Here is a 27,479-nt window from a genome sequence, read left to right as displayed (position 1 = left end):
GGAGGTGTTCATGGATTGTTGCTTGTGCAGGGTCTGCAATGGGAACAGACAATATATACTTTAGCACCTTTTATACAGCTGGCTTAGTCCGTGAAGAACTCATGATCAATACCTTTAGTTCATATTATACAATTTCTCATGTGACAAGTTTTACATTGACATAAGCTTTTTCCAAGGCATAAAAGTATACAGTAGAAGCTCGTCAATTCGAAATTTCAGGTAAGTCGAAGTAGCCGCCGCGGCCCGTCCAACAATGTATTGAAAGCAATATGTAACACATACCGGTAATTCACAATGCAATCCGCACTGCCAGTGATAATTTGAACTCCGCGCCATCGTGGATGGAGAGAGTGTCAGTGCACTGGAGCACGTTGGTAACCTGGCATCGCCGCGCAGCTTTGCTCTGTCCATCTGACGAGACGGTCATTTGAGGGGTCGTCCGACGCTTATGCGCAAGCGCGAGTATGAGCGAGTGCGAGAGAGAAAATATGGGGGCTTTTGCTCCTTGAATATTTGTCTTTGCCTAGGTACGACGGCAGAGAACTTTCTTTGCTCTTTTTCAACACGTTTGTCCCTAGGCTAGCCGGGATGCATTTTTACAATTGCGATACTCGTGGACAACTTTTCGTGGCTATGAAGCGAAGGCTACAGAAACTAAGCACGCCTCTTTCACCGCTGCTGGAAGTATTCCCGCAGTTTTGTTTGCGTTTTCTTACAGGGGAAATGGATTTTTTTTTTTTTTTGCTTTTTACAGCACCTAATGTGAAACGATACGTAACATTCACTAGTCAGCTATTGGTATTTTATTATATTTTTAATTTGCTCTTTCGAGTTTTCGCACACCCGAAACCGTTGCACGATTTGCACATTCATCAAACTCAATATGGCGGCCATTTCTTCTGGTGAGCGTTTGTCGCTTGCTGTCCCGCCAATCAACTCCCCTGAGAGGCTGTTGATCAACTTTAGCAAAAAAAGACTGTTGCAGCACAAAAAAAAAGTGTTTGCAGCTTCTGCGCAGAATCCAATCAAACCCATCTGGAAATTGCAAACTTCGGCATGTACAAAAGAGTGAGCGAGCGAGCTGACTGCTGCACTGGCTCTGCTGATATCAGTGTTGGCTGCGCGTCCAAGTCTTAACCGCTGCCATACGGCTACTTCGGAGTTTCGACACACGCTGCAATGCTCACTGTGCAGAACTTGCTACATATCGGATGTGAACAAACAATGATTCATCGCGAGTTAATTGTATCTGCTTACACTAAAGTAGCGAAGTTGTGCGAGGTTGGCAAAACCGAAACCGTTGCCGAGCGCACCCTTATTACATTGTGTACGAATACAGTCATGGGCAGAAGCTTTCACTTCATAGGCAAGAAAAGTTGTCCGCGAGTATAGTAAGTACAGCGGGGCATGGCACTTTCGGAGGTGCCCGACATTTCTGCACAGGCGCAAGTAAGAGCAGGTGTGTGTGAAAAAATCTGGGGGCTTTTGCTCCTTGAATATCTGATTTTGTCTAGGCACTACGTAGGAGAAGTTTCTGTGCTCGTGCTGTATGCCTTTGTCCACTAGGCATGCCGCATTGCTGGGTGGGGTCGAGTTTGCTTACGCTCTGACGCTGGCTGCCTGCGCGGGGAGGCAATGGGCACGGATGCCCCATTTGGTGATTGCTGTGTCTGAAGGTATGTCAGACACAGACTTTCTCGCGCCTGCGGTGGTAATGCTGAGTAAGTCATGCTGGATTAAACCTTTCTTGCCCCTTACAGCACTCTACCTTCAAAAAATTGGCTGCGGCTTAGCTCAACTAACCCTAAATATATATGCAAGGCGAAAGCTTGCATATCCTCTCCAGTGAGGCAGCTCGTTGAGCGATATCCGCGAGGTTGTGAGACGCCAGCTCAAAGCGTCCCGCTCCCGCACAACGCTCAGTGAAGACAGCCGGCCTTGCTCTCATCCATGGCCAAGCTTGCACTGACTATAAAAAACTCATGGACAACTTTCTGTGGCGATGAAGGGAAAGCTATGGGGCCAGAGCTTCTGTACGTGTGTTACCGCGCCAAGTAGTCCGCCAGCGTTGGACAGTGCTTTTGGTTGCTCGGAACAGACACTGAATCAAAGCAGCTTCCACGTGCGATGGTTTTACGTTTGCCCAGACGCGGACGAGAAAAGCCGCAAGCAAGCGTTTACATTCAGAGGCGTGTTTTATTTTATTTAATTGTTGCTAATAAGGTGTTTGTTTTCTCTTGTTACTGTTGTTAATGTTAATGTTAATTGTTTTCTCTTGTTAATGTGGATGAAAACACAGGACTCTTTTCAGAAGTGCTCTCACTTGTGCGCGCTTTGCCTCCGTAGCTTTCCCTTCATTGCCACATATAGGCGAGCACGGCGCTTGTCTTAGCCAGGAGCGCAGTGAGTCACGTGGTCAGGCGACGGCTAGTGCACGCGGCAGAGGCAGAGCTCGGCACGGCGAGTCACGTGATGTGAAGGCTACAGCGCAGCTGCGGTCAAATAAAGGTCAAATTGATGGCGGCGGCAAAACTCGGCTCGACGAAGTTAGTAAAGCTTTCACTTTACAAAACCACTGATTTTTTCCGGGGGAACAGTAGGGGATGGTAGTAGAGGCCTGGCCTGCTCTCCTGGTGCAGTATCTTCGCTCTTGGCAGGCTTTTCTTATGCTGCTGTCCGCGACTTTTCAGGAGCATCTTTAAGTGGTCCCCTTTGAGTGAAATAAGCGTTAACACCTTAGCAACTGCAGTTGAATGCCACTTCCTGATGTCACGCCGTGAGGATTATTGACTTTGCATCACCCCCACGTTAGGTTAGGTTAGCTTAGGTTTACGTTAGGTTTAGGTTACCTTAGGTTAGGTTAGGTTTACGTAAAAGACGTTAGGGTGGCGCAGCGCATTGCCATGTGGATTTTTGTCTGCATCTTGGCCACGTTTGGTTAAGTTAATGTTAGGTTAGGTTAGCGCAAGAGGCGTTAGAGTGGCGCAACGTATTCTCATAGTGGTTGCAGGGACATCGAGCGTCACCGGCGGCCTTTCAGCCACTTGCATTCAACCGCGGTTGCTAAGACTTCTAGATGTTCAATATATGTGACCCGACATCTACTACGGTCCCTACTGCTCCCACGGAAACATCTGCCGAGCCTCGGTGAGCCTGGCGAATAGTGGCAGTTATAGAAAGCAGATATTGACACACGTGATCAGTTTCTGTGGTACGCTCCGAGAAGTCGGAGGTCCATGTCATGTACGAAAACTGGAATGGAGTAACGGCGCCTTGAATTATTTTTGCTGCAGTGAACACACGCGGTTGCCGCGTCAGAGGCCAGGCAGAAGCCGAGAAACTAAACTTGCTTTCTAACCACATGCTCTTGCACGCAGAGCTCTGCAACTTTGCCTGTTGTGTGCCAGATGGCGCTCACTATTTTGCAAACCGTCACAAGAGTCGAGGACGAACTTGGCAAATGCCCAAGTAAAGAGTGGGAATATATTGAGCTTCTAAGTGTAATAACGACAGAAATACGGAAAGAGAAACAACATATTCATTGGAAAGGAGAAAAAACAAACAAAAAACTGCTGGAACAGGGAGATACGAGAAGCGACTGCCGAATGACAGAAAGCATCCCGAGAGCACACGCAGGCAAAGAAGGCGCAGTTGGCACAGGATGAAGTGACCAGTAAATGAGAAATATACCGGGAGAAAAATTTTATGGTTCAAATACTGGGTGCAAGCAAAAATAAAAGGTGAAAGTGAACTTTGGTTGTCAGAAATACGTGAGAAAAAAAAGGCCGCACCGAGAATATTTTGGAACCACATAAAATTATTTGGCAGAAAGTCAACAACAATACAACAACATATCCTAGAGGAAGATGGAAACAGACTGGAAGGGGAAGCGGCAATAAATTACTTCCAAAATATAACAGCCAAATCTTTCCAAGGCAATGACGAGGTTGTATTTGAAGAAAAAAAGAGCATGAAAGAAACCCAGGTGGAAAAGGAACTGGTGCTGACAAATTTCAACTGGAAGAAAGCCGAAGAGAAAATTCCTAAGCGCACAGCCACAGGGCTACACGAGGTTCCTGATAGGTGGATTAATGAACTAGGACCAAAAGGTAAGGAAGCTCTGGTGAAAGAAGTGGGAAAAGCTTTAAAAGATAGACGAGTACCAGACAGCTGGCAACAAAGTAGAATGAATTTAATTTATAAAGGTAAGGGGGAGAAAGACAGAATTCACTCGTAGAGACCCTTGACCATTACTTCAGTAATATACAGGCTAGCAATGCAGGCAATCAAAACTTCAAACATGGGCAGAGAATAATGGCATTGTGGGAGAACTTCAGAACAGCTTCAGAATAGGTAGGCATTTGGATGATAACTTGTTTGTTCTTACTCAGCGTATTGAAATATCAAAAGCAGAAAGCAGACTGTTGTATGTGGCCTTTTTAGACATTACAGGAGCCTACGACAACGTAGACCACAACATTTTGTGGGATATTCTGGAAGGGGGAGGCTTAGGTAACGATTGTCTAGTTTTTGAGAGAGATTTACCTAGAAAATACCGTTTGCGTTGAATGGGAAGGGATGAGGAGTGAGGAGAAAGTTAATATCAACAAGGGACTGAGGCAGGGATGCCCTTTATCCCCGCTGCTGTTTATGATGTACATGGTGAGGATGGAGAGGGCACTAGAAGGAAGTAATATCGGGTTTAATCTCTCATACAAACAGGTGGCTACAGTAGTAGAGCAGCAGCTTCCACGTTTATTTTATGTGGATGACATTGTGTTGCTAGCTATCAAGCAAAGTGATTTGCAACGTCTGGCTAATATCTGTGGACAGGAAGGCAACAATTTAGGTTTGAAATTTAGTGTTAGAAAATCAGGTGTTATGGTATTTAATGAAAACAGTGAACACACAGTGGCAATACAGGGCCAGGAAATACCCCGGGTAAGAAAATATAAATACCTTGGTATATGGATAAACAAAGGCAATAGATATATGGAAACACATACATACAGTGAAGCAATAACAGTGAAGGGGAAGAGAAATGCAGCCATAATGGAGCACAGAGCGCTATGGGAATACAATAGGTACAAGGTGCTTCGGGGTATGTGGAAAGGTGTAATGGTTCCATGACTTACTTTTGGAAATGCGGTTGTTTGCTTTAAATCAGGGGTACAATCAGGACTCGATGGCAACCAAAGGTCAGTGGGACGTCTCCCATTGGGGGCTCACGGGAAGACTACAAATGAAGCTGTGCAGGTTGATATGGGCTGGACTGGTTTTGAAGGGAGAGAAGCTCGCAGGAAAATTGATTATAAAGAACGACTGAGGAATATGGAAGAAAGTAAATGGGCTGGGAGAGTGTTAAGGTATTTGTACAGGAAAAACATTGATTCACTGTGGAGGGAAAGAACTAGGATGCTTACCAGCAAGGATGTGGCCTTTAGGGAGAGCTACGCAGCAACAAAGAACGTCAAGTGGAAAGTTAGAGAGGCTGAAATAATCTCATGGGTGGCGGCAATGGAAAAGAAGTCTGCCATGAGTAACTAAAGAGGAAAAAACAAAATCAGGAAAGAAACAGTTTATGATAACTCAAAGGGAAGCTCATTACTTTTCAAAGCGAGATCAGGATGCCTTAGAACACGCACCTGTAAAGCAAGATATAAGAAGGAAGAAGAAGCATGTGCTTGGTATGGTAAAGCTAGGGAAACGGTGGAGTATGTTTTCTTAGAATGTGAAGATGTCTGCCCACTGGTCGATTTAGGCACCACTGGCTTCGTTGATGACCTTGGGTTCAGCAAGAGCAGGGGAAAGTAAACATGTCTTCAATAGAGATTAGTGAGAGGTGATTGGAAGATTGGTGGAAGAAAAGTAGGGAAACGACAAAAAACTGAGACCTACAAAAACAGTTCACAATAGGGGGTCAGAAAATTTGGTTATGGGAGTTCATCATGGGGTTTTTTTTTTTTTTTAGTTTTCTTTTCCTTTTTAACCCAGGTAGTACATTAAGCAGTATAATAAGAAGAGCTTGGTGGCAGGGGACGGTCATACGACCATCCATCCATCCATCCATCCAAACACCACTGCGCGCCGCGGAAAGGTCTGAAATTTCAATCTGAACGCCGTTTTCCCTTCTCCTCGCGGCCACTGCGCTCCAAGCTGGACGGTGACGTACTCGCGTCCCTGCTCCTACGTACTCGGGTCCGCAGTGTGATGTAGCTCGGGGTGACACGTGACTTCGAGAATTATTCAAGGCAACATCTGTCATTTTTGTGATCTGTTGCTTGAATTAAGGAATTCAAATTTGGACAAATAATAAAACACTCAAACCGAATGCCTGCATGGTTTTGTTTTACTTCGCACCGAAGTAAAAAAGATGTACTTCCGCTTCGTCTGCTTGTTCCCACGGTCGTGCAGCTACGCGCGCAGGTACCGAAACTATGCCATTTTCTACCGAGTTTCTGCGTGGGATCATGCTCTGCGATCCACTTGCTCTGCCTCAGTATTTATGTTGCCCTGAATAATACTGCTAGTCATGTGTCCTTGTGCACAGCGTGCAACGCCGTCAGCGGAAGTACTTGGCGCCTGAAAAAAAAAAGCAAGGAGAAAAAGAAATGAAGGCGGGGCCCATGACGTATGCATCACGTGATCCTTGAGGTCCGGTATGGGAGAACGCAGGGAAGGAATTTCGCTTGCGGAGGCTGGACGGGGTGAGCGGCAAGAGTGTTTCGCTTGGCAGTGGTGCTTGCCTGCTGAAAGCATGGTTTCGCAGCACTAAAATATTTCTATCTCGGCTATTAATGAACTGATTTGAAAATTATTTTCGGCAGAACACTCCCTAAAGGACATGTAACAACTTCTAGCGTACAACCGTAATTTGCTTTGGGGCTTCAAGAGTGGAATGCAATAGCATTCAAGGATCCCTGACTGCTTCTTGCGCTTCCCGGCAACTGGAGCTTATGTAACTGTAATGTTTACCGGAAAATGCTCACTGTGAACGCTATGGACGAAGGCGGGCTTTGTGGTAGAAACACGGCCTCTTGCATGGGCCGTGATGCGGCGGAGGCGAGTGCCAGCTGGGGGTATTGCAAGAAACCGGGCACGCCACTCCATGGCCTCCAGGACACCCACACGCCGGCGTGCGCAAATGCCAGACGCTGCGGTTGGTCTATGAATTGTGGAACCGCTGGAAAAGGGGTTTCTTTGAGTTTTCGCGTAACAGAATTATGTTTTCTCATATAGTCAAATTGCAATCCGAGAGCTGTCATGTCTGCAGGTTGTGTGTATGTCCTAGTTTACGATTTTTCCACGTATTACAGCTTGAGAAATTCAATTAGTTCAGTAAACTTCTTGCGTCACATGGATGGCCTGGGTAAGGATGGTTTGAAAATCTTTTTGCCGAAACGACCCCGGACGCTAGATGGCAGATTTTCTGTGACACGGGCTCCTTAATACTTTCCCGTTAAAATAATTTAGTTATAACTAGGAACTACAACGTCTACGGCGACTTTTGATATGCCGTCAAGACGATTAGATTTTTTATTTTTGTCTTAATTCTTGGATGCTTCAATATCACCATTTCTTAAGTTTCATTGCACTGTATGTTTATCGGTCTTCTCAGCAAGCAATTTCCCGCTGCTTTTTTTTTTCTTAATCAAGTGCACTCATTGTTTGTTGCTAGCACAAACATGAGCATATACCATGCCTTATTTTTATGTAGTTCTTGGCATACCTTTTCCATTCTAGTGAACTTGCCATTATCTATCATCAAGAAGTTCATAGACCAGAGCTTCATGACATTAGCTGGGCAGTGCACGCAGACGAGCATCTCAGTGCATGTTTTCTGCTACTCATTAGAACATCGCAGCCCCGATGCCGTAGCAGAAATCTTCCTTAGGAACTGCTTGCTGCACACCCGAGTTTTAGCTAATGGCTGCTTGTCGGTTCTAAGTTTCATGATCCAAGCTTCACGCAGCTTCATGTCCTGTGGCTGCGTGGGAAGGCTGACAACGGGCTCCGTTGTGTACCTCTAGCACTGCAGCACCAAGCAGTAGCCTACCATGTTGGACGCCTTCAGAGGCAACCACTATCCATTATAGTGATTTCAAGTGTTGTCAAGCAGACACCCGAAGCAGGAAAACCTCCCCACTTAATCAGAACCGCAGCGCAGGTGGGACTTTAAAGTTTCGTTTTCAGCTTGCTTCGGTGCTTCCGAAGTAGTCAGCACGGCCTCTGTGTCCACGTGATCTCTGATACCACGTCATGTTGACTGTAGCGCTTGCTCTTCCAGTGGTAGAGCTCGCCCTCAATAGACGTTGTTCTCGCCAATGTGGCGTAGCGTGTGTGCACACACGCGCTCACACTACGTTGGACTGTATACACGCGTTAACGAAGTCATCTTTTTCGCTGACTTTCATTAGTTCGAATTTTGTGTAATTCGAATTTTCGTAGCATCCCTGCTGAATTCGAATGAACGAGCTTTTACTGTATAAGGGTCTCTGATTACTTTTGAACATGGTCTGAATGACTGATGATACAAATTCAACAAGTCAAAGCAATTGGAGTCAACTGTATTTGGTGTTTATTGTAAACTGTCACTGCTGCAACTCTCTGCTCTCTGTACTCTTGCTTAGTTTGCCAAGTACATAACTTTGTAAAGATGTAGGGCTCACCAGTTATCTGCTCTTCTCTGTACGGGTTTCCCTAACATGGCTTCTGTGGTTACCATGAACACCAACAAGCAGTGTCTGAAGAACTGCACCATGCCATTTTCAGCGTTGACATAAAGATCTGTTATGTGCATGTATGCACACAGATGTGCTAAAGGACACATTCCATGCATTCCGAAAATAATTTTAAGATATAGATTGGAGGTATTAAGCAGTGAGCCTTACTGGTGTCCTTCCTCCTACCTTTTGCAAAGGCTTGGACCCACACCAGTACCGGAATTACAGCTACAACAGAGACGACGATCCCAGTGCCAAACTGAGCATCGCTAAGACACTAAACCTGAGCGATTACAAGGACTGCCAGAGGATCAGCTTCTGCTGCCCTGTTGATAATTGCAGTTCCACAATCACTGTGGAACACATTTTTGAAGGAACTGTAAGTGTCAGACACTTTCTTTATTTGCTCATTTGCAAACAGCAGTAGACCCCCATCAAGATGTACACAGGAGACCTTAGAACTCCATCTAACGAAGAGTACAGTATATAAGTGCACTAAATCTATGGGAACTAAATGAAATTCCCCTGCTGTTCAGCTTAGAGAAAGAATTCTTTGCTCATTTTGTCTAAATGGGAGCCTACATACTATATAAGGTGAGGTCAGTTTAGCGCTCCAGATAGAAATTAAATATAAATGCAAAAGCATTATATGCTCCATTGAGTGAAAATTCATCATAGTTGACATAACTGCAAGATGATATCAAGGATGGCTGGCGGCACAAAGAGTAAAAAAAAAAACACATAATAAAATGCTTGGATTGACGTCAAATTAGTAAATTCTTTTCTCTTGTTTCCCTCCCCCTCCCCACAACGTATGCATGAGGTTCTACTGTATTTAAGAGAAAATGGTCTGATCAGCACATTCAACGTTGCTAACATTGATTTTCTTTTCCAGGGAAAGAACTTGAAGTTTAGTCTTGCATCATGTCCTGGTTGCAAGATTGACTTGTCCAGCTACCTCAATGCTCTTTGCAATCAAATGACTTTAGTCATTCGATCATTTATCCAGAAGTTTTACTTGGTAAGCTCAGTCCAATATTCGGTGTTTGCCCCACACTTTTAGAGACTCGCCAGTGCTATTACAATATCTTTCTAAGAGAACTGCAAAGTGTAGCGTGTTGGTGCAAAAAATTTGTTACTGATGACAAATTCCTGTGTGCTGGAGTGATACAACATCCTGTGTCAAGATGAACCCCCAAACTACAAATCCTTGAGGAAGTGGCATTTCAGTTTGCCTTTAATTTAAGAAGTTTCCCTATAAGCTGTGTTTCCGCATTCAGCGTCATCTTAATTGTATTTCCTTGCTGAATGCCATTTACCCAGTGCACTGGCACAGTGACTGCGGCATTTTGCTGTTAAGCACAAAGTCCCATGTTCAAATCCCAGCCGTGGGGATCACATATTGTTGGGGGCGAAATGAAAAAAATCTCGGTACCCTTCCACTCTGTGAAGAAGAATGACCAGCGAAGCTGTGTATGTGGGCCCCTTAATGGCGAACTGCACCTCCGCCACGGGTCGGCCCGGCATTGCACTATTTTCGGGATCGGCCCACGTATGGGGAATGCTTAACGCCTGCTTTACCTCCGCGGCGAGTCGGCTTGGCATTGCGCTATCTTCGGGATTGGCCCACGCGTGGGGAGTGCTTAACGCATGCTTCACCTCCACGGCAAGTCGGCTTGGCATGGCACAATCTTCGGGATTGGCCCATGTATGGGGAGTGTTTAACGCCTGCTTCACCTCCGCCGCAGGTCGGCCCGGCATTGCACTATCTTCGGGATCTGACCATGTATGGGGAGTTTTTTGCTTACCACAATGACACAAAAATTTCCTTGGCCGGTAGAGGTATACAGCTTCGCTGTAAAAACGTTTGTGTACTTAGATTTAGGTTTGCAATAAAGAACCTCAGGTGATCAAAATTGATCCAGAATTCTCCACTGCTGTGTCTCTCATAGCCTCAGTGTTACTTCCTGACATTAAACCCCATGAATCAATCAGTCAAGTGCTGTGTGCTTCATTAAACCCTATGGGCTACACTGAGGTCCTTTCTGTTTGTGCGATGTGACCGTGTAACAAATACAAAAACTTTAGCTGTGCAAGGAATCTGCCAAGTTTCTGTACATTGAATTCTTATCGGGCTGGTGGAGATAGAAGAGTGAGTGCAGCAAAGCACCATTGTAATATCTGACAAGTCATGACCTTTTACGGCCTTTGCTTAATTGAAGGCTTTGATAAGCTAGTACTCATGTTTAACTTCTAGGCCCATTATTGGTGATACATTCTACGCTCGTTACAACGGACCCCCATACAATAGACTTTTGGATAGAACGGTCCATATTTCAACCTTACCGTAGCCTGCCTATTTTATTTAATGCAACGAAGTTTGCTTTTAACAGACCGCGCTACAACGAATTATCGGCTACAGTGGAGGATATTAGCTGCAATTTTTTTCAAAATTGGCCGTATAAAAGGACTTGCCGTATCAACATGGGCTGGCAACTGACCTGCGAGGGTCAGCCAACAATCACGGCTCAATATCTTGCGTACGAGGGAGGGAGGAAAGCGGGGCGGAAGCGCGACGTCTTGCGTATGTGAGGCATAGGGGGAAAGCGAGGGAAAGAGGGGTGGTTCTACTCCAGTGGATGCTGTTAACGGCACGGCCGCGCGAGTGCCACATCTTGAAAGCGACCTGCGATGCGGGCAAAGTGCACACCCTCGCGGGCGCCTTATCTTAAAAGCGACCTGTGATGTGAAGAAAGTATGCGCCTACGTGGGCCCCATGTTCAAAGTGATCTGCGATGTGGACAAAGTGCACCCAGTGCAGTTAGCTTCGTATGTGCTGTGCTTTCAACGTTTAGTTTGCATTGAAGCGAGAGACAGCACGAAGGTCAATTTGCTTGCTGCTGCTGCCGCGCTTATGTTGTTTAATTTGCTATCGCAATCGATGCTTTGCCTTTCGAGCGAAGGTATGTTTTTTTTTTTTTTTTTTTTTAACTTTGGAGGTTCATCACTCACTATTTGCAATAAAGTTGTTAGACATTGCAACGAAAATTTTGGAAGTGAGGCGTCTCGTATATTACGAACTTCAGATAAAACTACCTTTTTTGTCGGATTATCAGGGTCCGTTGTAACGAGAGTCGACTCTATTTGTTTATGTAGAGTGGCAGTGATATTTTGTTTAAGGTTAGTGTTAGCATTAGCCGCAACAGAAATTATGAGTGAAACCATAGGTGGCAGCAGGGCAGTTCATTTCTTGAAGCCTCTCAGAGAAGCTAGAACTGAACGGCGGGCAGCAGGGAAAAGGACACCTTCTCTTGGTACACTTTCTGAATGAAGAGAGTGAGCTTTTAGAGTGAGTGTTTGGTAATGTACAGGCGTGCCTTTTATTAGCAGTGCAAACGGTTGTGTCACTTTCATATGCTACTCTGTGCTGTTACATAAGTCTGAGCGCATTTACATGAAAAAAAACATTTTGAATTTCATACTGCACTTGGCAGCTCACTAAAGGACATCAGACAGCTGTCACCTACATTCTTTCTTTTTCTCCTTTTTTTTTCTTTCTTTTTATGTGCCTTTTCTCATTAGGGCTGGCTTGTCTGTGAAGACTCTGGTTGTGGCCACAGAACACGGCAGGTGCCTCAGGTTTTTGGCAAATCTGGCCCTGTTTGTGCTGCATGCCAAAAATCAGCCATGCTGCCGGAGGTGAGTGCTGTGTACAATCCTTTCTCCTTGCTTCTTCACACATTAAGTACATCTATGCAAGCGGTACTTGACAATGTCAGTTCGCTACAACCTTTATGTGGCAGAGCAAGCATAGAGCTGATGACTCCATTACATCACAAGTTTTTCTGTGTTCTACAGTGTCTCTTGTTTGATAGTGTGTTGGAAGTTCAAAAGTAACCAGAAGTTCAACCTGGCAATTTTCGTCAGCGGTTGTTGCACAAAAAGAAGCAAAATGTGTAAATGTACCACAAAATCTGTAATGCCATACATTGATGTCGTGGCACAATGATTGTTGGATGGAATTCAAAACAGGAAGTTTTAACTGTGTAGGTATTTTCTCCACTCCAGTAATACAAAGCTTCTTTTTGACAAACACATTGTTAAGTGTTCTAATAAAGGACCTATAATCTACTAACCCAGCCTGATTTAATGCTTTCCTTCAGTGTCCATTTAAAATTTGCTTGAACATGGCATGTATGACATATCCGCCTTTTCTCTCTCACTCTCTTGTTTTTCATATTCAGTACAAGGTGTCCGACCTGTACAGACAGCTGACCTACTTCAGCAAGCTCTTTGAGTTCTCCAGGGCACAAGCAGCTCTCTCGGAGATTGAAAAAAGTAAGTCTTGCCTTGTCCGCTTTTGCGATTTTATCGTAAGTGCTTGATCTTTAGAGCTTGTTTATAGTTGCTGAATTACTACATCAATACTTCTACAATTTTTTATTCATGGCCAGCGTAGGGCAAAACTAGCCTCAACAGAATGCGAATATAGTCTCCAACAAAATTTGCGGAGTCAGATTTTGCAGACATGCTCAGCCTGCCCACAGCACTGTTACCCTCTCTGTAATAAAAACTTACATATAGAGGCAACCAAAATTTCGGCCGCCATTAAATGATAATTTCACAACTAAACTTCATGATATCTCTGTTTGGCTGTGGAGCAAATCATTCTAGCTACAACTGTAAAAGCAGTGTGCCTGTTCACAGTGTCTTTACAGAAAACTCTGCAAATTTTAGTAAAGAGTAACCACATTCAGCAGTAATGAAATGTTTTGTATGTTTTTAATTTTAAGGTAGACGGGCCTGCTAGTTGCTTTTCTGCTGTGTTTACTTGCACAACACTTAAAATATTGACATTTAAAATAGTGTCTATATTGTTTTTCATGAAGCATTCCGCAGTAAAATATTTGGCCATTTATGGTCACAATTCATAATAATGGTGCAACATAGAAAGGATTAAAGGACTTACAATGCCCCCCAAGAAAGCACCGAGGTCTTTGCACATGCAAAGAACCGAAGCTTCACCTAGGCTGTTTTGTGCACAAGGAAAATACCGTCTAATAACTTTGAGCTTGCCATTTTGAAAGCTGACTAGTAGCATGCAATGAAGCAACCACAGATCTTGAATAATCTCTGTACCAGTTTTACATGTGGATGCCTGCGCGAGTGACTTATAAAGAGAAGAAACGAGAGACATTGTTTACATCTCTTTGGCAGACAACCAAAGCTTACTTGGGCTTTCTTTCATTTCTAACCTTATTATCTTTTATTTAATTTTATAGATCAATAGGCATTCCTGTGTGATAAGGCAAGGATTGTAATGACAGACAAGCAAATGAGCGGTAGTGATGCTCTTGCACAGTTGCACTTTCCTTTCTTGCCTTGCTAGATTTAATAAGTTACTTATTAATTTCTAACAGCAAAATTTAGTGAATGATTCTAGTTTTATTTTTTGCTTTTTTAAACACCTGCAAGGAGTGAAATGGTTCAACTGCTTATAACAGTTGGGCACATGAATTGCACATTATGATCCACACTGTGTGACCACATGCTGAGAAGCATTTCACTTATATATGTTTCATGGAGGTCTGAGACTCATATTAACATTTGCCCATGTATGTTAATACACAGCCTAACACAGGCCATGGTCACTTTTCTAAGGTTTAGGTAACATTGAGATGATGAAGTAGCTTATTGTTGAGGCAGACGATGCAGGCCATACACAGAAGCTTGGTATTGGTGGGCCACATGAGATGTACAAGCTGCGTGTTTGAGGCCCATGCTTTAGATTGAAGGCAGTTAAGGTGCCAATCTTTTACTTCGCCTGAAGTATGGTGCCTATGCAGAATACAAAAGGCCATGTACTTATTTATTTATTCATTTAGTACCATATTTACTCGAAAATAGATCACCGAGAAATAAAAGATAATTATAATATAGGTGAACCCATATATTAAAAAGAAAAACATTTTTGAATATGACACACCCTTATTTACCATAAGCTTGGCTACTAAATCTCACTAGTCAATGCCACAACTGCATCCTCGTCGGATGCTTCACAGGCGCCCTCTGTACCATAGAGTGCATTGCATATATAGCATTCTTTAAAGCCATTCTGGATAATCTCCACTGGCAGGTCCTCTCATGCATCCTTAACCCACATCGCGACTTCAGTGACAGGAGCCGTCTTGCTGCGTTCCATTGGGTCTTGGCCACATTGTGCCTCGCGAGCCGCTATTTATAAGACCTGGCAACGCAGTCCTGCCTTATTGACTGTGACAAGCAATGGTTGTAGCTGAGGCATTGTACTTCGTTAGCTGGGTACTTTTGCTAGCTTTGTTCATGAATGTACGTAAAAGACCTTCGGTCACGAATATAGGTCGACAGCTCCTCTCGGTTATCATTTTTGAAAAAAAAGAGAAATATACATAGGTCGACCTATATTCAAATAAGTATGTTAATATTGCGACATAGTGGTGTTTGTCTGTTGTTGATGGCCCCCATAACAAAGTTTTTCTCGTGCTTTGTTTCCATGCTAGGTCAGCACATTCATTAATACTTTGTGTTGATCAAGAAGTGACAAAAGATGAAGAATCCACCACTGTAGCATGTAAACAAAACATGATAATAATTTTGTTTTGAGGACCCCGAACAGTATAGAAATAGCACTATCCAACAATAGCTTCTTGGCCATTATTGAGTGGAGTGGTTAGATCCACATTAATACACAATACTGGCTACCAAAATTTTGTGAAATTGATTATATACCGGGGTGTCCACCAACCTGGAAAACCGGGAATTCCCAGGGATGTTGAATAGTCTGCAAATACTGAGGGAAAACTCAGGGACTTTGTGCTTCTATCAGGGAAAATTAGCTGTAATTTTGTTGAAAGGGAACGAAAGTCGCGGTAATGCTGGCTGTAGTAACAGAGAGGAATCGTAACGTATCTTCTTTGACGCCGTGTCTTCGGCTGGAGGAGTTGCCAGTGTACAGTCAACGACTGACTTTCCGAACGCCCGATAATTTGGACGGCTTCGCGGCACCTCAACGTAACCGGTAGAGTCAATGTATAGGAACGCCTGAAATTTTGTACGCAAAGACCCTTCGCCGTCCGATTTTCCGGACTTTTTGGCGTGACCATAGGGCCGAAACGGCATTGATTAAAGCCACCACCGCTGCAATTTTGATTACCTCGCCGCCTCGAACCGGCGCTCTCGCACGCAGATCCGCTGGCAGCCGTAGCCACCACCGTGGCAACGCTAGGCTTAGCTGCTTCAACGTTCGCTATTAAGCTTCTTGCAGTTCTGTTCCGTGTTTTTCATTGAAAGAATTCGCCGCTGTGAGCAATGGCACTGACTCCGCCTTTGTGGTCCTCGCGATTGGCTTCGAAGCTCGAAAAGCACGGCGCGTTGCATAAAGCCGGTTCCCGAAAGTCAGCTTCGCCTCAGTACAGCAGTGTTACGCGGTGAGATATACGCGAAATAGTTGCAGTGAAGCATAAGCGTGGGAAGGGGCAATTGTCTCAGGACACAGTACGTATTCCTTAACTATACACACGGGCTCCCGCCATCTCCTGTCACAGTACGAGCACCAATAGGCCTAATAAGTGTACTGACAAGCTTTCAGAGCTTTTCTGTATGTGCCTGCGGCGATTTGATCCTTTAAGGGCAGTAAAATACATGCGCTCATGTTTTTCGAATAGCCCGATTTTTCGGACGTTCTCGCGGCCCCAAGGGAGTCCGAAAAATCGGACGTTGACTGCAAAACTGACCAGAAGGATGCTTCAAATAGTCCGCCGGGCGAGCGCGCAGTGGAAGGAGGACGAGAACAGGAAGGACCTATGCATTGAGAAATGAATGGGAAAGGAAGCGTGCCACCACTTCTTTGAAGGAGCTTGAGCTCAAAAAACAAAGTTTTGGCTGACGCCGAGATCCAGGTGTTCCTCACCCAAACCAAAATAAACTATTAAAGCAGTGAAACGCAACACTAAGGCTTTGTGCGCAGGCTGAGAGTATGTCAGGGCAGTTGTGGTTTACTTTCCAGCTGCTAAGAGAGAATCTCACTTGTGACAGTTTGGGCCACATAGCAATGAGCTTGCTATCAGTTGGTAGAAATAGCTCATATTCGAAAATATTTGCTTCTGTATGCATCCCCTCTGATTCGCATTTGAGAATGTTATACTCATTAATTTGCAATGTTTTTACCATTCTTTATAGATATCTTATTTGCTATGCATTCTACTAACCCCTCCCTTCCATTTTCTTTTTGAATAAAGTATATATAAAATAAAAACCACTTAATCCAGTTTGAATAGTATACCATTCAAACTGGATAAGTTAGTTTTTATTGTATTTTTTATCATGCTTAGTGACAGCATCGGGCAACGTGGTGTCAGCCCGTCTTGACTTAAAACAAAGTTCTGCGTCACTCAGGGATAACCTGGAAAACTCAGAGAATTTGGAAATGTCAACTTGGTAGACACCTAGTATACACAAAACATCTGAGTAGAATTTATCAGCGTACATTGTTAGCTAATGAACGAGAAGAAAGGGAACCGAGGGACCCAATTTTTATTAATCATATTATAAGAACCCAGCAAACAAAGACACCAAGGACAACGTACGGGAAATAACTTGTACTTACTGATTGAGTTAAAGAAATTATAAATTAATGGAAATGAAAGTGTATAAACAAACTACTGGCCGCACGGGTGGGATACGAACCCATGTCTTCGCATTACACATGCGATGCTCTTAACAATAGAGCTACCGCTGCGTTGTTTTCCCATCCACTTTCTGGGGTATTTATATTTTACTACTAGGATTAACCCTGGGAGTTTTAGCCAGCACCACCACTCGCAAACCTTGGCGGCGAATGTGGAACATCCTTTCTGCTGCAAGCGTCACGAGTACGTGATCTATTTGAATGACAGCAACTGGTCAATAAACTCGTACATGTTACCTAAAGGCATCAATGTTGCCAGATTCAAGGGCTTGTGACGCCTATGGCAGAAAGGATGTTCCACTTCTGCCGCCAAGGTCTGTGAATGATGGTGCAGGCTTAACACTCCCAGGGTGAGTTCTAGTAGTAAAGCACAAATACCCCAGAAAGTGAATGGGAAAATGACGCCAAGGTAGCTCAATCGGTAAGAGCACCGCACGCATGATGCAAAAACGTAGGTTCATATCCCACCTGCGACCAGTTGTTTTTTCATACACTTTCATTTTCATTAATTTATCATTTCTTTAATTCGATCAGTAAGTACAAGTAATTTCCCCTATGTTGTTCTTGGTGTCTTTGTTTGTTGGCTTTTTATGATAATGTTAGCTAATGTGGCACAAAATTGCCGATAGTAACTCTAGATCCAGGACAGTGGTTCTGCCTGGGCAATTTATTCGGATAAAGGATTCCACGCACAATCTGCCTAGACCTGACCTAATTTCAGCTTATGTTTAATGACCAATTCTAGTCGTGAAATATAAAGTTGAAAGAATGACAGTGTCGTGAAGAGTAGGTGTGTGGTAATAAGTTTTAAGAAATTAATACAAGTTTGAAAATTAGCAATAGATATCAAGAGACCGGAGCTGTAGCAAGTTTTTTTCGTGCCATTTATGCTTGTGTGTGCGCTTGGATGAGAGACAGAGGGCGGGCAGTTAGAGTTGGCATGAATGAAATGAAGTACTTCGGACAAGTTCAAAGGCATGGATTTGGTTTTTGCACAGCTTAAAGTCTCCCTTCAGTGTAGGGGCGCATGCACACACACACGTATATAGATGTGTGTGTGTGTGTGCTTGTGGTCAACCAATTAATCGTGCTTAAATCATTATTCAAGAAATTGGAGAACTTGAATTGCCCTGCAAAAGGCATTACTAGCAAAAAAATAACTTCCAGCATTTGTCAAATGTGTGCCGCAGTGCTACAGTTGATCTGCTAAAAAGGGGCTGAGCCCCTTCTTGAAAAATGGTAGTAGGGACGAGACCCCCTGACTTTAAGCACTGGGTTGTCGGTGCTCAGCACATTGCCTCTGTAGTGTATTTAAGCCAGCTATGAAGTAATGTCCTCTACACAAGAGGCTTTAGAGGACAGGTTCAGACGAGAAGTTCCAGTAGGCCAGTGGACATATTCTAATGTGCAACTAGTATTATTAGTTATGTTACTAATGCGAAGTGACAACGTTGGAAGCTGATGTGTATTCTGTGGTAAGGGTAACAGCTTCTGGATTCTAGAGTTGTACATATTTAAATAAGTTGTAGGGAACAAGAAAGTCGACAAACACGTAAAACCTTACACAGTAGGAGGCTGACATAATTGCATTTCGTTTGGCACTGTAGACAAATGCAACCTGTTATATTCTTGTTCTGTTTTCATATAACTCTGCATGACTGGCCTATTTAGTGCTAAAAGCTGCATTACTTTTTGTTGTGCATTTTTGCATACTTATGTCTTCCTCGCTTGGACTTTGCAGTTTGAAGTTTGCAGTATGGGAAAGATCTGCAGAACCCACGTGCTGAAGGAATCGGTTTAAGTGAAGCTTTCATTGGTGTTTGCGAAGAACACTGTTCCAGCTTAAGGGCAATTTGCAACTAAGAGTACACAACCCAGTTGAACACATTTTTACTAGGAGCCACCTTGCTCAACGTAAACCTTTAAAGCTGGACCCTGCATATGCCACACTTGACGATGGGGGAACAACCACAACAGTATGAAGATGACTGTATCATGATTACGGCACAACAACACCAGAATCACTACAACAAAATAATAAGAACAACCTTGGTGGCATGACGGCGATGGCATAAAATTCATGGGATGGCGATGCTGGAAGAACAATAATGTTATGACGATGAACGAATAACAGAAATAGAATGACCACGGGTGCAGTGACACTACAATGACATGATGATGGCAAAATGACGACGGCATGACAACAACGTGATTCCGATGCTGGAATGATGGCAAAGGAGTAACAAAGTTGGAGCTACCACGCTGGCACAATGACACTGCAATGACCACAATGGTATGACGGCAACAACATGACAACTTGATGCTGATGGTGTGACGATGTGATGATAGAGCTGGAATAGGACAATGGATGATGATACTAAAACGATTACGATGGTTTGTCAACAATGGTCTGACAGTGCTGGAAAGATGACAATGGCATGATGATGAAGGCATGGCAGACAGTGGCATCACTACAACAAAATAATGTCGACTGTGGTGACGACTCCAAGATGGTGGGGAGAAGACAATGATATTAAATAAAAGCTTTGTTCTAACATTCGGGATGCTGAAATGCATCGGCAAAAAGCCGCTACACAGGCTTGACTAGCACCACGACCCAGTACAAATGGCAGGGACAGGCAAATACAGCAGTGCGAAGATACGTTTAAGGTAAACGAAATTTCACATTATAAAAAGAAATTGCACGTCATAAACCAAACTTGACGTTGGCCATGCGGCGGCAGTACCAAAATAAACCAAATACAAAATATGACAACGCAGTGACAGCGACAGAGTGAAGACAGTGGAAGTATGACAATCACATGACAATTAAGGCATGAAGGCAATGTAATGATGACAGTGGCATGACAATGTTGGCGTTGGAGCTCACCTCCTCACTTACGTGCATCACCTGCCACTGTAATATGCGCTATATCTGGTGTTGGCACTATATGTGATATTGGTCTGTTGTACAAGACTGTAGCCAACAGCCATCAGGGATGACAGTGATACAGTGACAATGGCATGAAGACGCTAGAATGATCACTGTATGTCGACAACGTGATGACTATGTCATGCCAGTGCTGGCCAATACAGCTCGCCTAGCGCACTTCTCCATGCCTAGCTCACCCGCTCAAAGTACAAGCCATAGGCGTGACGACGATGGGATGACAATAGTGGAATCACTTCAACAAAAAGACGATGATAGAGCCACCGTGACGACATAACAATGCAGGAATGATCATATATAGGGGTATAATGATAGGACTGCCGTCCTGTATTTGGAAAGACAGCAGCAGCGAGGAAGTTGAAGGAAGGGCCAAAGAAAGCTTTGCTGTATTAATGTTGTCAAAGGCCAGTGACATTTACACCAGGTTGTGTTCCCTTTAGCTGTGGTATATGTGTGACGGGAACAATAAGTTTGCATGTCTAGTAAGTAAATTCTGTCAAACTAGGACATGTCAAGTGCACTTCAAGCTGTCGGGCAAAGCATTACTGTTCACCTGCCACTCTTGCTACTACAAAAAGCTAAAAAGAAATCTCTTTATAGTTACAACATGCATAACCTTCAGAATTTTTTTAAAGCAGTAAGAAGCTGAGGTCCTGAAGGAAAGTATATCATCTGCATAACAATTCAATAAGAGATAGCTGAAGTTTCTAGCTTGTGAAGCGATGTTGGCTGCATGCACGTTCTTGTTTCCAGTCTGCATAACTCAACATATAGTGGTATTGGCCAAGAAGGGGGTTTTAAAAAAATGTTCACTCGAATAAATATTCGTAAATTAAGATAAGACTTGGAATATTAGCTTATGTATGTGCATAGTTGCTCGTCCTTTATTTAATCTCTCTTTCTCTCTCCCTCGCAATAAAATTTGTAGAACGCTAAACGTCGAGGCTCGTCCGAGCCAGCACCGTGCACTCTCGCAACTCTTCAGCTGTCACTGACAAACTGACACATCGACGTGTGGAAAGGAACAAACAGCTAATCGCACAAACGCAGAACACGTCTCTTTCGCTATATCTGCCTATTAGCTTTTGTGCCACCGAACTAAAGGCTTCCTTCTTTCTCCTCTTCGTCAAATGGATGGCATTTGTCGAGAGTTTGCTCACCGCTGGTCCGAGGAGGATGAATAGCGGCCGCACGAGAACGAGCGCAGGAGTAAATGAGAGCAAAGAACACAGTATCACGAAGTCAGAGACCGGTAAAGTACCATCACCACGCCCTTTTCCTTCGTCGTCGCCGTCGAAGCGACGACGCGTCGGTCGTTCGTTTGGCGAAATTGCGGCCGTTTTCAGCGCGCTTCCGGGGCGGGTCGATTGGCGGCGGCCGCAGCGACGAGCGAGGCGCATGCGCCCACCGAGCGGACTGCGCTGTGCCGGCTGTGCCCGAGGGCGGAGCTGCCGTGGGAGTTGCCGTCGCTCTGACTGACCAACGCGACGTTGGCCATGGGGCGGCAGTACCTTGGTTTGCACACTTTCGGTGGCCTTGTGGTTTTCGCGGTTCATGCGTGAAATTGTTCCATGGGAAGTTTGGGCGCGCGAGTCAGCAGAATCAAACGCGTATTTAAATAACGATGGCATCGAATCGAATAGCATGGTGCGACCACATTACTGTCAACCAGCGCTGCCATCTCCATAATATTTCCCTAGACCTGCAGATTTTTGGTCTTGTTTAGGAAATTTCTTTTTTGTTTTTATTTTCAAATCAATGAAAAGTTTGTGGAGGAAAGAAAAACGCAGAGACGCGAGGAACCATTACTGCGATGTCGCGGTGACCGATATGTGCAACTGCTGACTTGAAGACGTATTTGATTTCGGTCAGCGCAAATCCCCATCGAATTAGCACCACTTGGGGTCGTACTGCGGCGCAGTGAACGCCTCTCGCCAAGTAAACGAAGAGGTGTTGATGTCCTCGGCTCGTTAATGTAGCACAGCTATGCTGTCGATCTGTGCACTGTTTGAATGAAGTATTAACGCGATTGGCATTCTTAACGTACTCCACGCACTTTCCAAGAGCTGACTGCCTATCGATCTACCAGCCTCTTTGTATCTCTAGCCATTTTCCCGCTAACCTAAGTCACTGACGAAGAACGGCAGATTGGGCGAGTGGGGGATTTTTCATTAATGTTTAAATACAGCGCTAAAGAATTTGAGGATGGGACACGGACCAACCGTCGGACCAACTTGGGTCACTGAGTATCTGGCATTGTTTACTGTGTGTGTGTGTGCACGCGCGCGCGCGCCCTTCGTCAACGAAACCTTTCGACGCCGACATGGGCCACTGGGGATGTGGCACTGGACATGTACCGCCCTTCAATGCACCTCTTTAATGCCAACTTGGGTCACGTGCGAGTAGGCGTGTGCCGCTTTTCAATGAAACTTTTTGACGTTAACTTGGGTAGCTTGGCATGTACCACTGGGTATTTGCCACTGGATATGCGCCACTCTACAATGACAGCAATTATCCTTTGAAATTCTTCGATGCTTGGCGGAATTGAACCAGCGCCACGCGAAGACTTTACAGGGTGGCGCTAGATGGCGCAGCGTGTGCAGTAAAAAGCGCGAGAGTGAAGAGCCCGGCTGAATGCACGCTTCGGCGGTGGCAATACGATGTTTCGCTACATTGCTTCAGTGCTAATCGCATTAGCGTCGACATTCGTCGCGAGATGAAATTCTACGCTTATCTGCGTGCTTCCCTGCAAATGTGTTTGTAAGCGCGTAAGCATAGCCTTGCTACGTCATTGCGTCACGGCATGCAAAAAAAAAAAATCTTTATTGCACATTCGGCATACTGGTGCCGTGAAATGGCACGCTGTTTTGACATTGCTACGATCTTAGGGTCGTTCAGTGCCAGCCTCCTTACCGTTCGAATAAGTCTTGCTGTCAATCTTGGCATTTTGCTGTTGTCCAAATTTGTATTGCATGTCAAGCGAAGCATAAGCGTGCTGACGTCTTCTTCTGTGTATATACTTTCAAGCAGGAGGCTGTGTTGTTAGCGCCGAGAACTCTGGTTAGCACAACTTTCATTGCAGCATCATTTCAACTGGAATATAGCGACTTCATGATTTAAATTTATAAAAAAAAAACGCTGTTGGAAATAAATTTAGACTATTTGCGCAACAACAACAACAAAAGTTTCTCTTAACAAAAAACTGTATTGACTTGACAAAGTGAGCAACTGTGTCCTAAAATATCTAGGGAATGATAGGGAAACTTTTATCCGATTTAGGGGAAAACTGGTCTCAGCACATGCTGTATCGAGTAGCGCAATACAAGCGCACCGCTTGCACCGTCACCACTGCGCGACTTGAGCTTTTATTGGTCGGTGCTCGGCAACGGTAACGGTACAAGAGCCAACGCGTTCGTTCACTACCACGTCTGCAGGCGTACTTTCAGACGTGTGCGCGCCGTTTGTCGGTGAGTACATGCAAAAGCTTGGCTGCAGCGTTTTCGCACTGAACATGAAGCAGCATTGGTGCGAGAAGAGACGGGTGTGCAGTGTATAGTTACGTGAACCTACTGACTTTGCTCCAAAATAATATGGTGCATGTGACGCTGCAACCTGCCGATGCAGTATTCGGTCCTCTATTTTCTTTTGTTCCCGATGTCAAGCACCACAATTAGCGCAAACCGCGATGAGGTCTCGGACAGAGGGCTGCACGGGGGCGATAAGCGACGTCAGTATAACTGCAAAATGTGACGGCTGGTCTTCTCTCTGCTCGTCTTTCGCACATCTTGTTCTCTTGCGGCGCGTACACCTGCTATACCCCTCCGCCTGCGGTGTGAACAGTGTGCGGCGCCGATGCGCGAACGAGCTACGTAATGACAAGTTTCGTTTCTCGCGGAGGCTGCTGTGAGAGCCGCCCCACTCCCCGCTTCGTCTCCTTGACCCCCTCGGAAGTCAACTGCGTGCAAGATTCACATTAGCGTCGCTCATAACAGGCCTCTGGTTTTCAGCCGCGGCGGTGAACTTGGACGGTGATCTGTCGCGCGAGTGCTCGCGTCAGCCAAGCTCCGTTGCCGCTTATTACGGGGTTTCCGCGCTGCACCCGGAGCCACCACGCCTTGACGAGATGCTACCGAAAAAGCAAAGGAGCAGGGGGAAACCGGTGGCCATCGTACTGTCACCCTGCTGCTGCGCACTCCTGTCAATTGTCCCTCCGAAGTTGCAACGTGCTCAGAATGCGCTGGAAAAACGGCGAACGCCGTCACCGTCGTCATCCCTTGAATGCGACACGTATACTTGCATTAAACTTGCGCCTCGAAGAGCATGCTCCGCTTCCCGAAAGCAAGAAAGGGCTGTGCTGTAAATAACCTTTCGAAGTTTCGCCACTCGACTCGCTACGCTGCGCGGCGGCAGAGCATAAAACTCAGATGTTTTCGGTGTTGCCTTCGTCTCTTAACTCCATCTGCGTCTTCCTGTAAGCTGCCCATACTGCACTATACCCTTAGCCTATGACGTCAGCGGCTTCCCTGAAGGTTAAGTTAAAAAAATGGAGTGCTGACATGGTAGTTAGGCAGCATAGTAGATCAAACAGCCTTCATCTCGTCGATATCGTCGATATCGATCTCAATGGGAAACCGAAAGCAATAGATGGAAGATGCTGTTACGAGCGCTGTTGAGTATACCGTTACTTCTCATTAGTATGAGCCATTCAGGGAGTACGTGAACCGTGCCTGATCCAATCAAGACAAAAGCAAGATAGCGAATTCGACAGTTGATACAGCCTGCTGTCTTCGGGTATAGATGGCGTTAGCGCCTAATTGTATGGCGTGCAAATACCCACTTTAGCAGACTGCCTAAATGACACAGGAAGTCCAAAGTCAAAAGGGTAGCTGACAAATCCATACCAGCACACTGTGGGATAGAAGTTCGATTAACAGCGGTAAATTGCCTCGAAAGGCTGCAGTCGACATTTCGATAGGTGGGCCTATCTTAGGTGTATGCACAAGCAGCCTTCTATAATAGACGCATCTGCTGCGCACGAGTTCTCGGGGTTTAAGCTAAGCTATAGCTGCGCGCGCATCTCCTGGCTTTGACGGTGCTGTAAAACAACTTGTGATACGGAATAATTCACGCTGTCTTGCATGACCGTCTTGTTTCATGTTAATGTCCATAGGTGGCAGTCTCTCCGGAGATAAAGCTGTACTTACTCACTGCCGACGTTGATATCCTGAATTCATCCTGCAACGTTTGCTCTAGGGAGCGTCGGTTGAGCGCGTTCTATTGTTGCTGGCTGTCACGGGGTCTCTGCTTATAAAAAAAAAAAAAGAACTTGGAATTTAGCTTTTCAGGAGAAAAATTACCATCGGATCGACTCATTTTGGGTGTGCATAGTTCGCTTTTTTGGCCCCCTAGCTTTGCTGGTCCCCCTCCACTAACTCTCCCCTCACTTACCCCACGCCTTTTCTAAATCGTACCGCTGTACGGGCGCTGGCTCTACGTATGGCCGGCCTTAATTATATCGGTCGCGCTTGAGTGACAGCGAGTGAACGAAGGAAAAGGGACAATAACAAAAAAGAGCAAGCACTGTGGACACGAGACGACAGGGACGGCGAAGATTGCCACCTCAGTTTGGCGGCCCCGCCCAGCTTATTGCCCTTGTGGTCTGCATTTAGCAGCGCGGTCCGCGTACAACCGCCACCACCACGCATGGAGTTCGATGATAACAGCCCTGTCTGCTGCGGAACGTATCGCCGCCGTCTCCTGCTCCTCCTTCCCGGCCGCTGCGTGTGAGCAACGCCACCCGCGCGCGCGCGGTTACTTTTAAAACGCCTAAATGACGGGGAAGGCAACGAGGCGTCTTTCAAAAACTGCCGCGACTGACCGGGAGTTGCTTTGCAGCATCCTCACGCCCTCCTCCCCTGCACTTCCACTGAGTGCTTGACTCGTACGCACCTATTTTCTCTATTATTTTCGTGGCCGTTCCTTTCCCCGCAACGCAGAAACAGCCTCTGGACATTGAAGGAGGGAGCCCAGTGAGTAGGGTTCTCGTGAGCTCAGGTAGTTTGTCGCAGCCTTTTGCCCTTTTCCCGAGGCTTCTCGTCGTCTGCTCGGACTCGTCTGCCTCTTCGTCTTGAAATGTCTCCTCGTCTTGTCGTCTTCTCCACGCATGCACACTGCTGCCGTTCGCACAGACCCTCCGCGCGGATCGAGAAAACGTCATGTGAGGTCCATTGAGTTCAACCCCCCTCATCTGCGTGTACGCGGCATCTGCTACAACGCGGCGTAAACTGAAGAGAGAACAGACAAGGCAATATGTGCGTAAGAATGCGTAAGAGACGGAGCAGGAGTTTGTGGCATTTTGTGCTATCCCTCTGCTATGCTACGGTTCGCTGCACCGAGATTCCTTGCCGGGCGTATTTAGTACAGATGGTGATGGCACGCTCGAAAATGCATTCTTGTGCGCAACTAGATGCTATTTGCTTGTTTTCGTCGTTTCAGCCTCCCTTACTTTGCAGCGGTAGCTTCGTTCGACAGGAAAAGTGGGAAATTGGCCCTTATTATTACCCTCTAAAATGCTGCCGCCAAAGCTTGAATTTTTCTGCCGAGGCATTGCAGGGGCGTCTGCGGCAAAATGCAGCCGAAGCTGTCGCTAGTGGCACTTTTTTGCCTCTATATTTCTCTCTCATTTGCCCTCGCCGAGGCGTCGGCTGCAGCATCCGCACTAGGTTTCACCTTTCCCGCGAGGTGCACTTAGGCGTTCGTGGCGGGCACTTTTCTCTACTTTATTCTCTCTCGCTGTTCTTTATTTCTTTCTTTTGTAATTTTCTTTCTCGTCGTTATCTCCAGGTTTGTGAGCACAACTGCAGAGCTCACATTTGTGGTACGTGGTGGTGATGAATGGATAAACCGTTGACGTGAGAACGCAATAACGGCAAAAAAGTGCGTTGAATCTATATATACTTGCAGTTTTGAATATGCATCGAGTATGCAGACACGCTTTGAAGTTGCATCTAAAGGACGTTAACTGTGTTGCTGTGCTTTTACACTACGATTGTACTCCTATCCATTCATATGGAAGCAGCTG

The 27,479-nt window shown here is 45.3% G+C and overlaps 1 protein-coding gene across 1 annotated transcript in view; it reads left to right on the top strand.

The window, feature by feature from the left end:
- The window catches only part of PolA1 (DNA polymerase alpha catalytic subunit), a 132,345-nt gene that overhangs the window by 81,441 nt on the left and 23,425 nt on the right, over window positions 1–27,479 (top strand). Inside the window, exons 33-36 of the mRNA XM_075681901.1 lie at window positions 8,921–9,102; window positions 9,619–9,744; window positions 12,306–12,422; window positions 12,968–13,061. Of these exons, the coding sequence (XP_075538016.1) occupies window positions 8,921–9,102; window positions 9,619–9,744; window positions 12,306–12,422; window positions 12,968–13,061 (519 nt within the window). The remainder of the gene's footprint in view (window positions 1–8,920; window positions 9,103–9,618; window positions 9,745–12,305; window positions 12,423–12,967; window positions 13,062–27,479) is intronic.

The sequence above is a fragment of the Dermacentor variabilis genome, chromosome 2, assembly GCF_050947875.1.
Source record: "Dermacentor variabilis isolate Ectoservices chromosome 2, ASM5094787v1, whole genome shotgun sequence".
Classification (NCBI taxonomy): Eukaryota; Metazoa; Arthropoda; class Arachnida; order Ixodida; family Ixodidae; genus Dermacentor; species Dermacentor variabilis.
The sequence above is the reverse complement of the archived record's forward strand: the minus strand, read 5'-3'. Positions and strand labels throughout refer to the sequence as shown.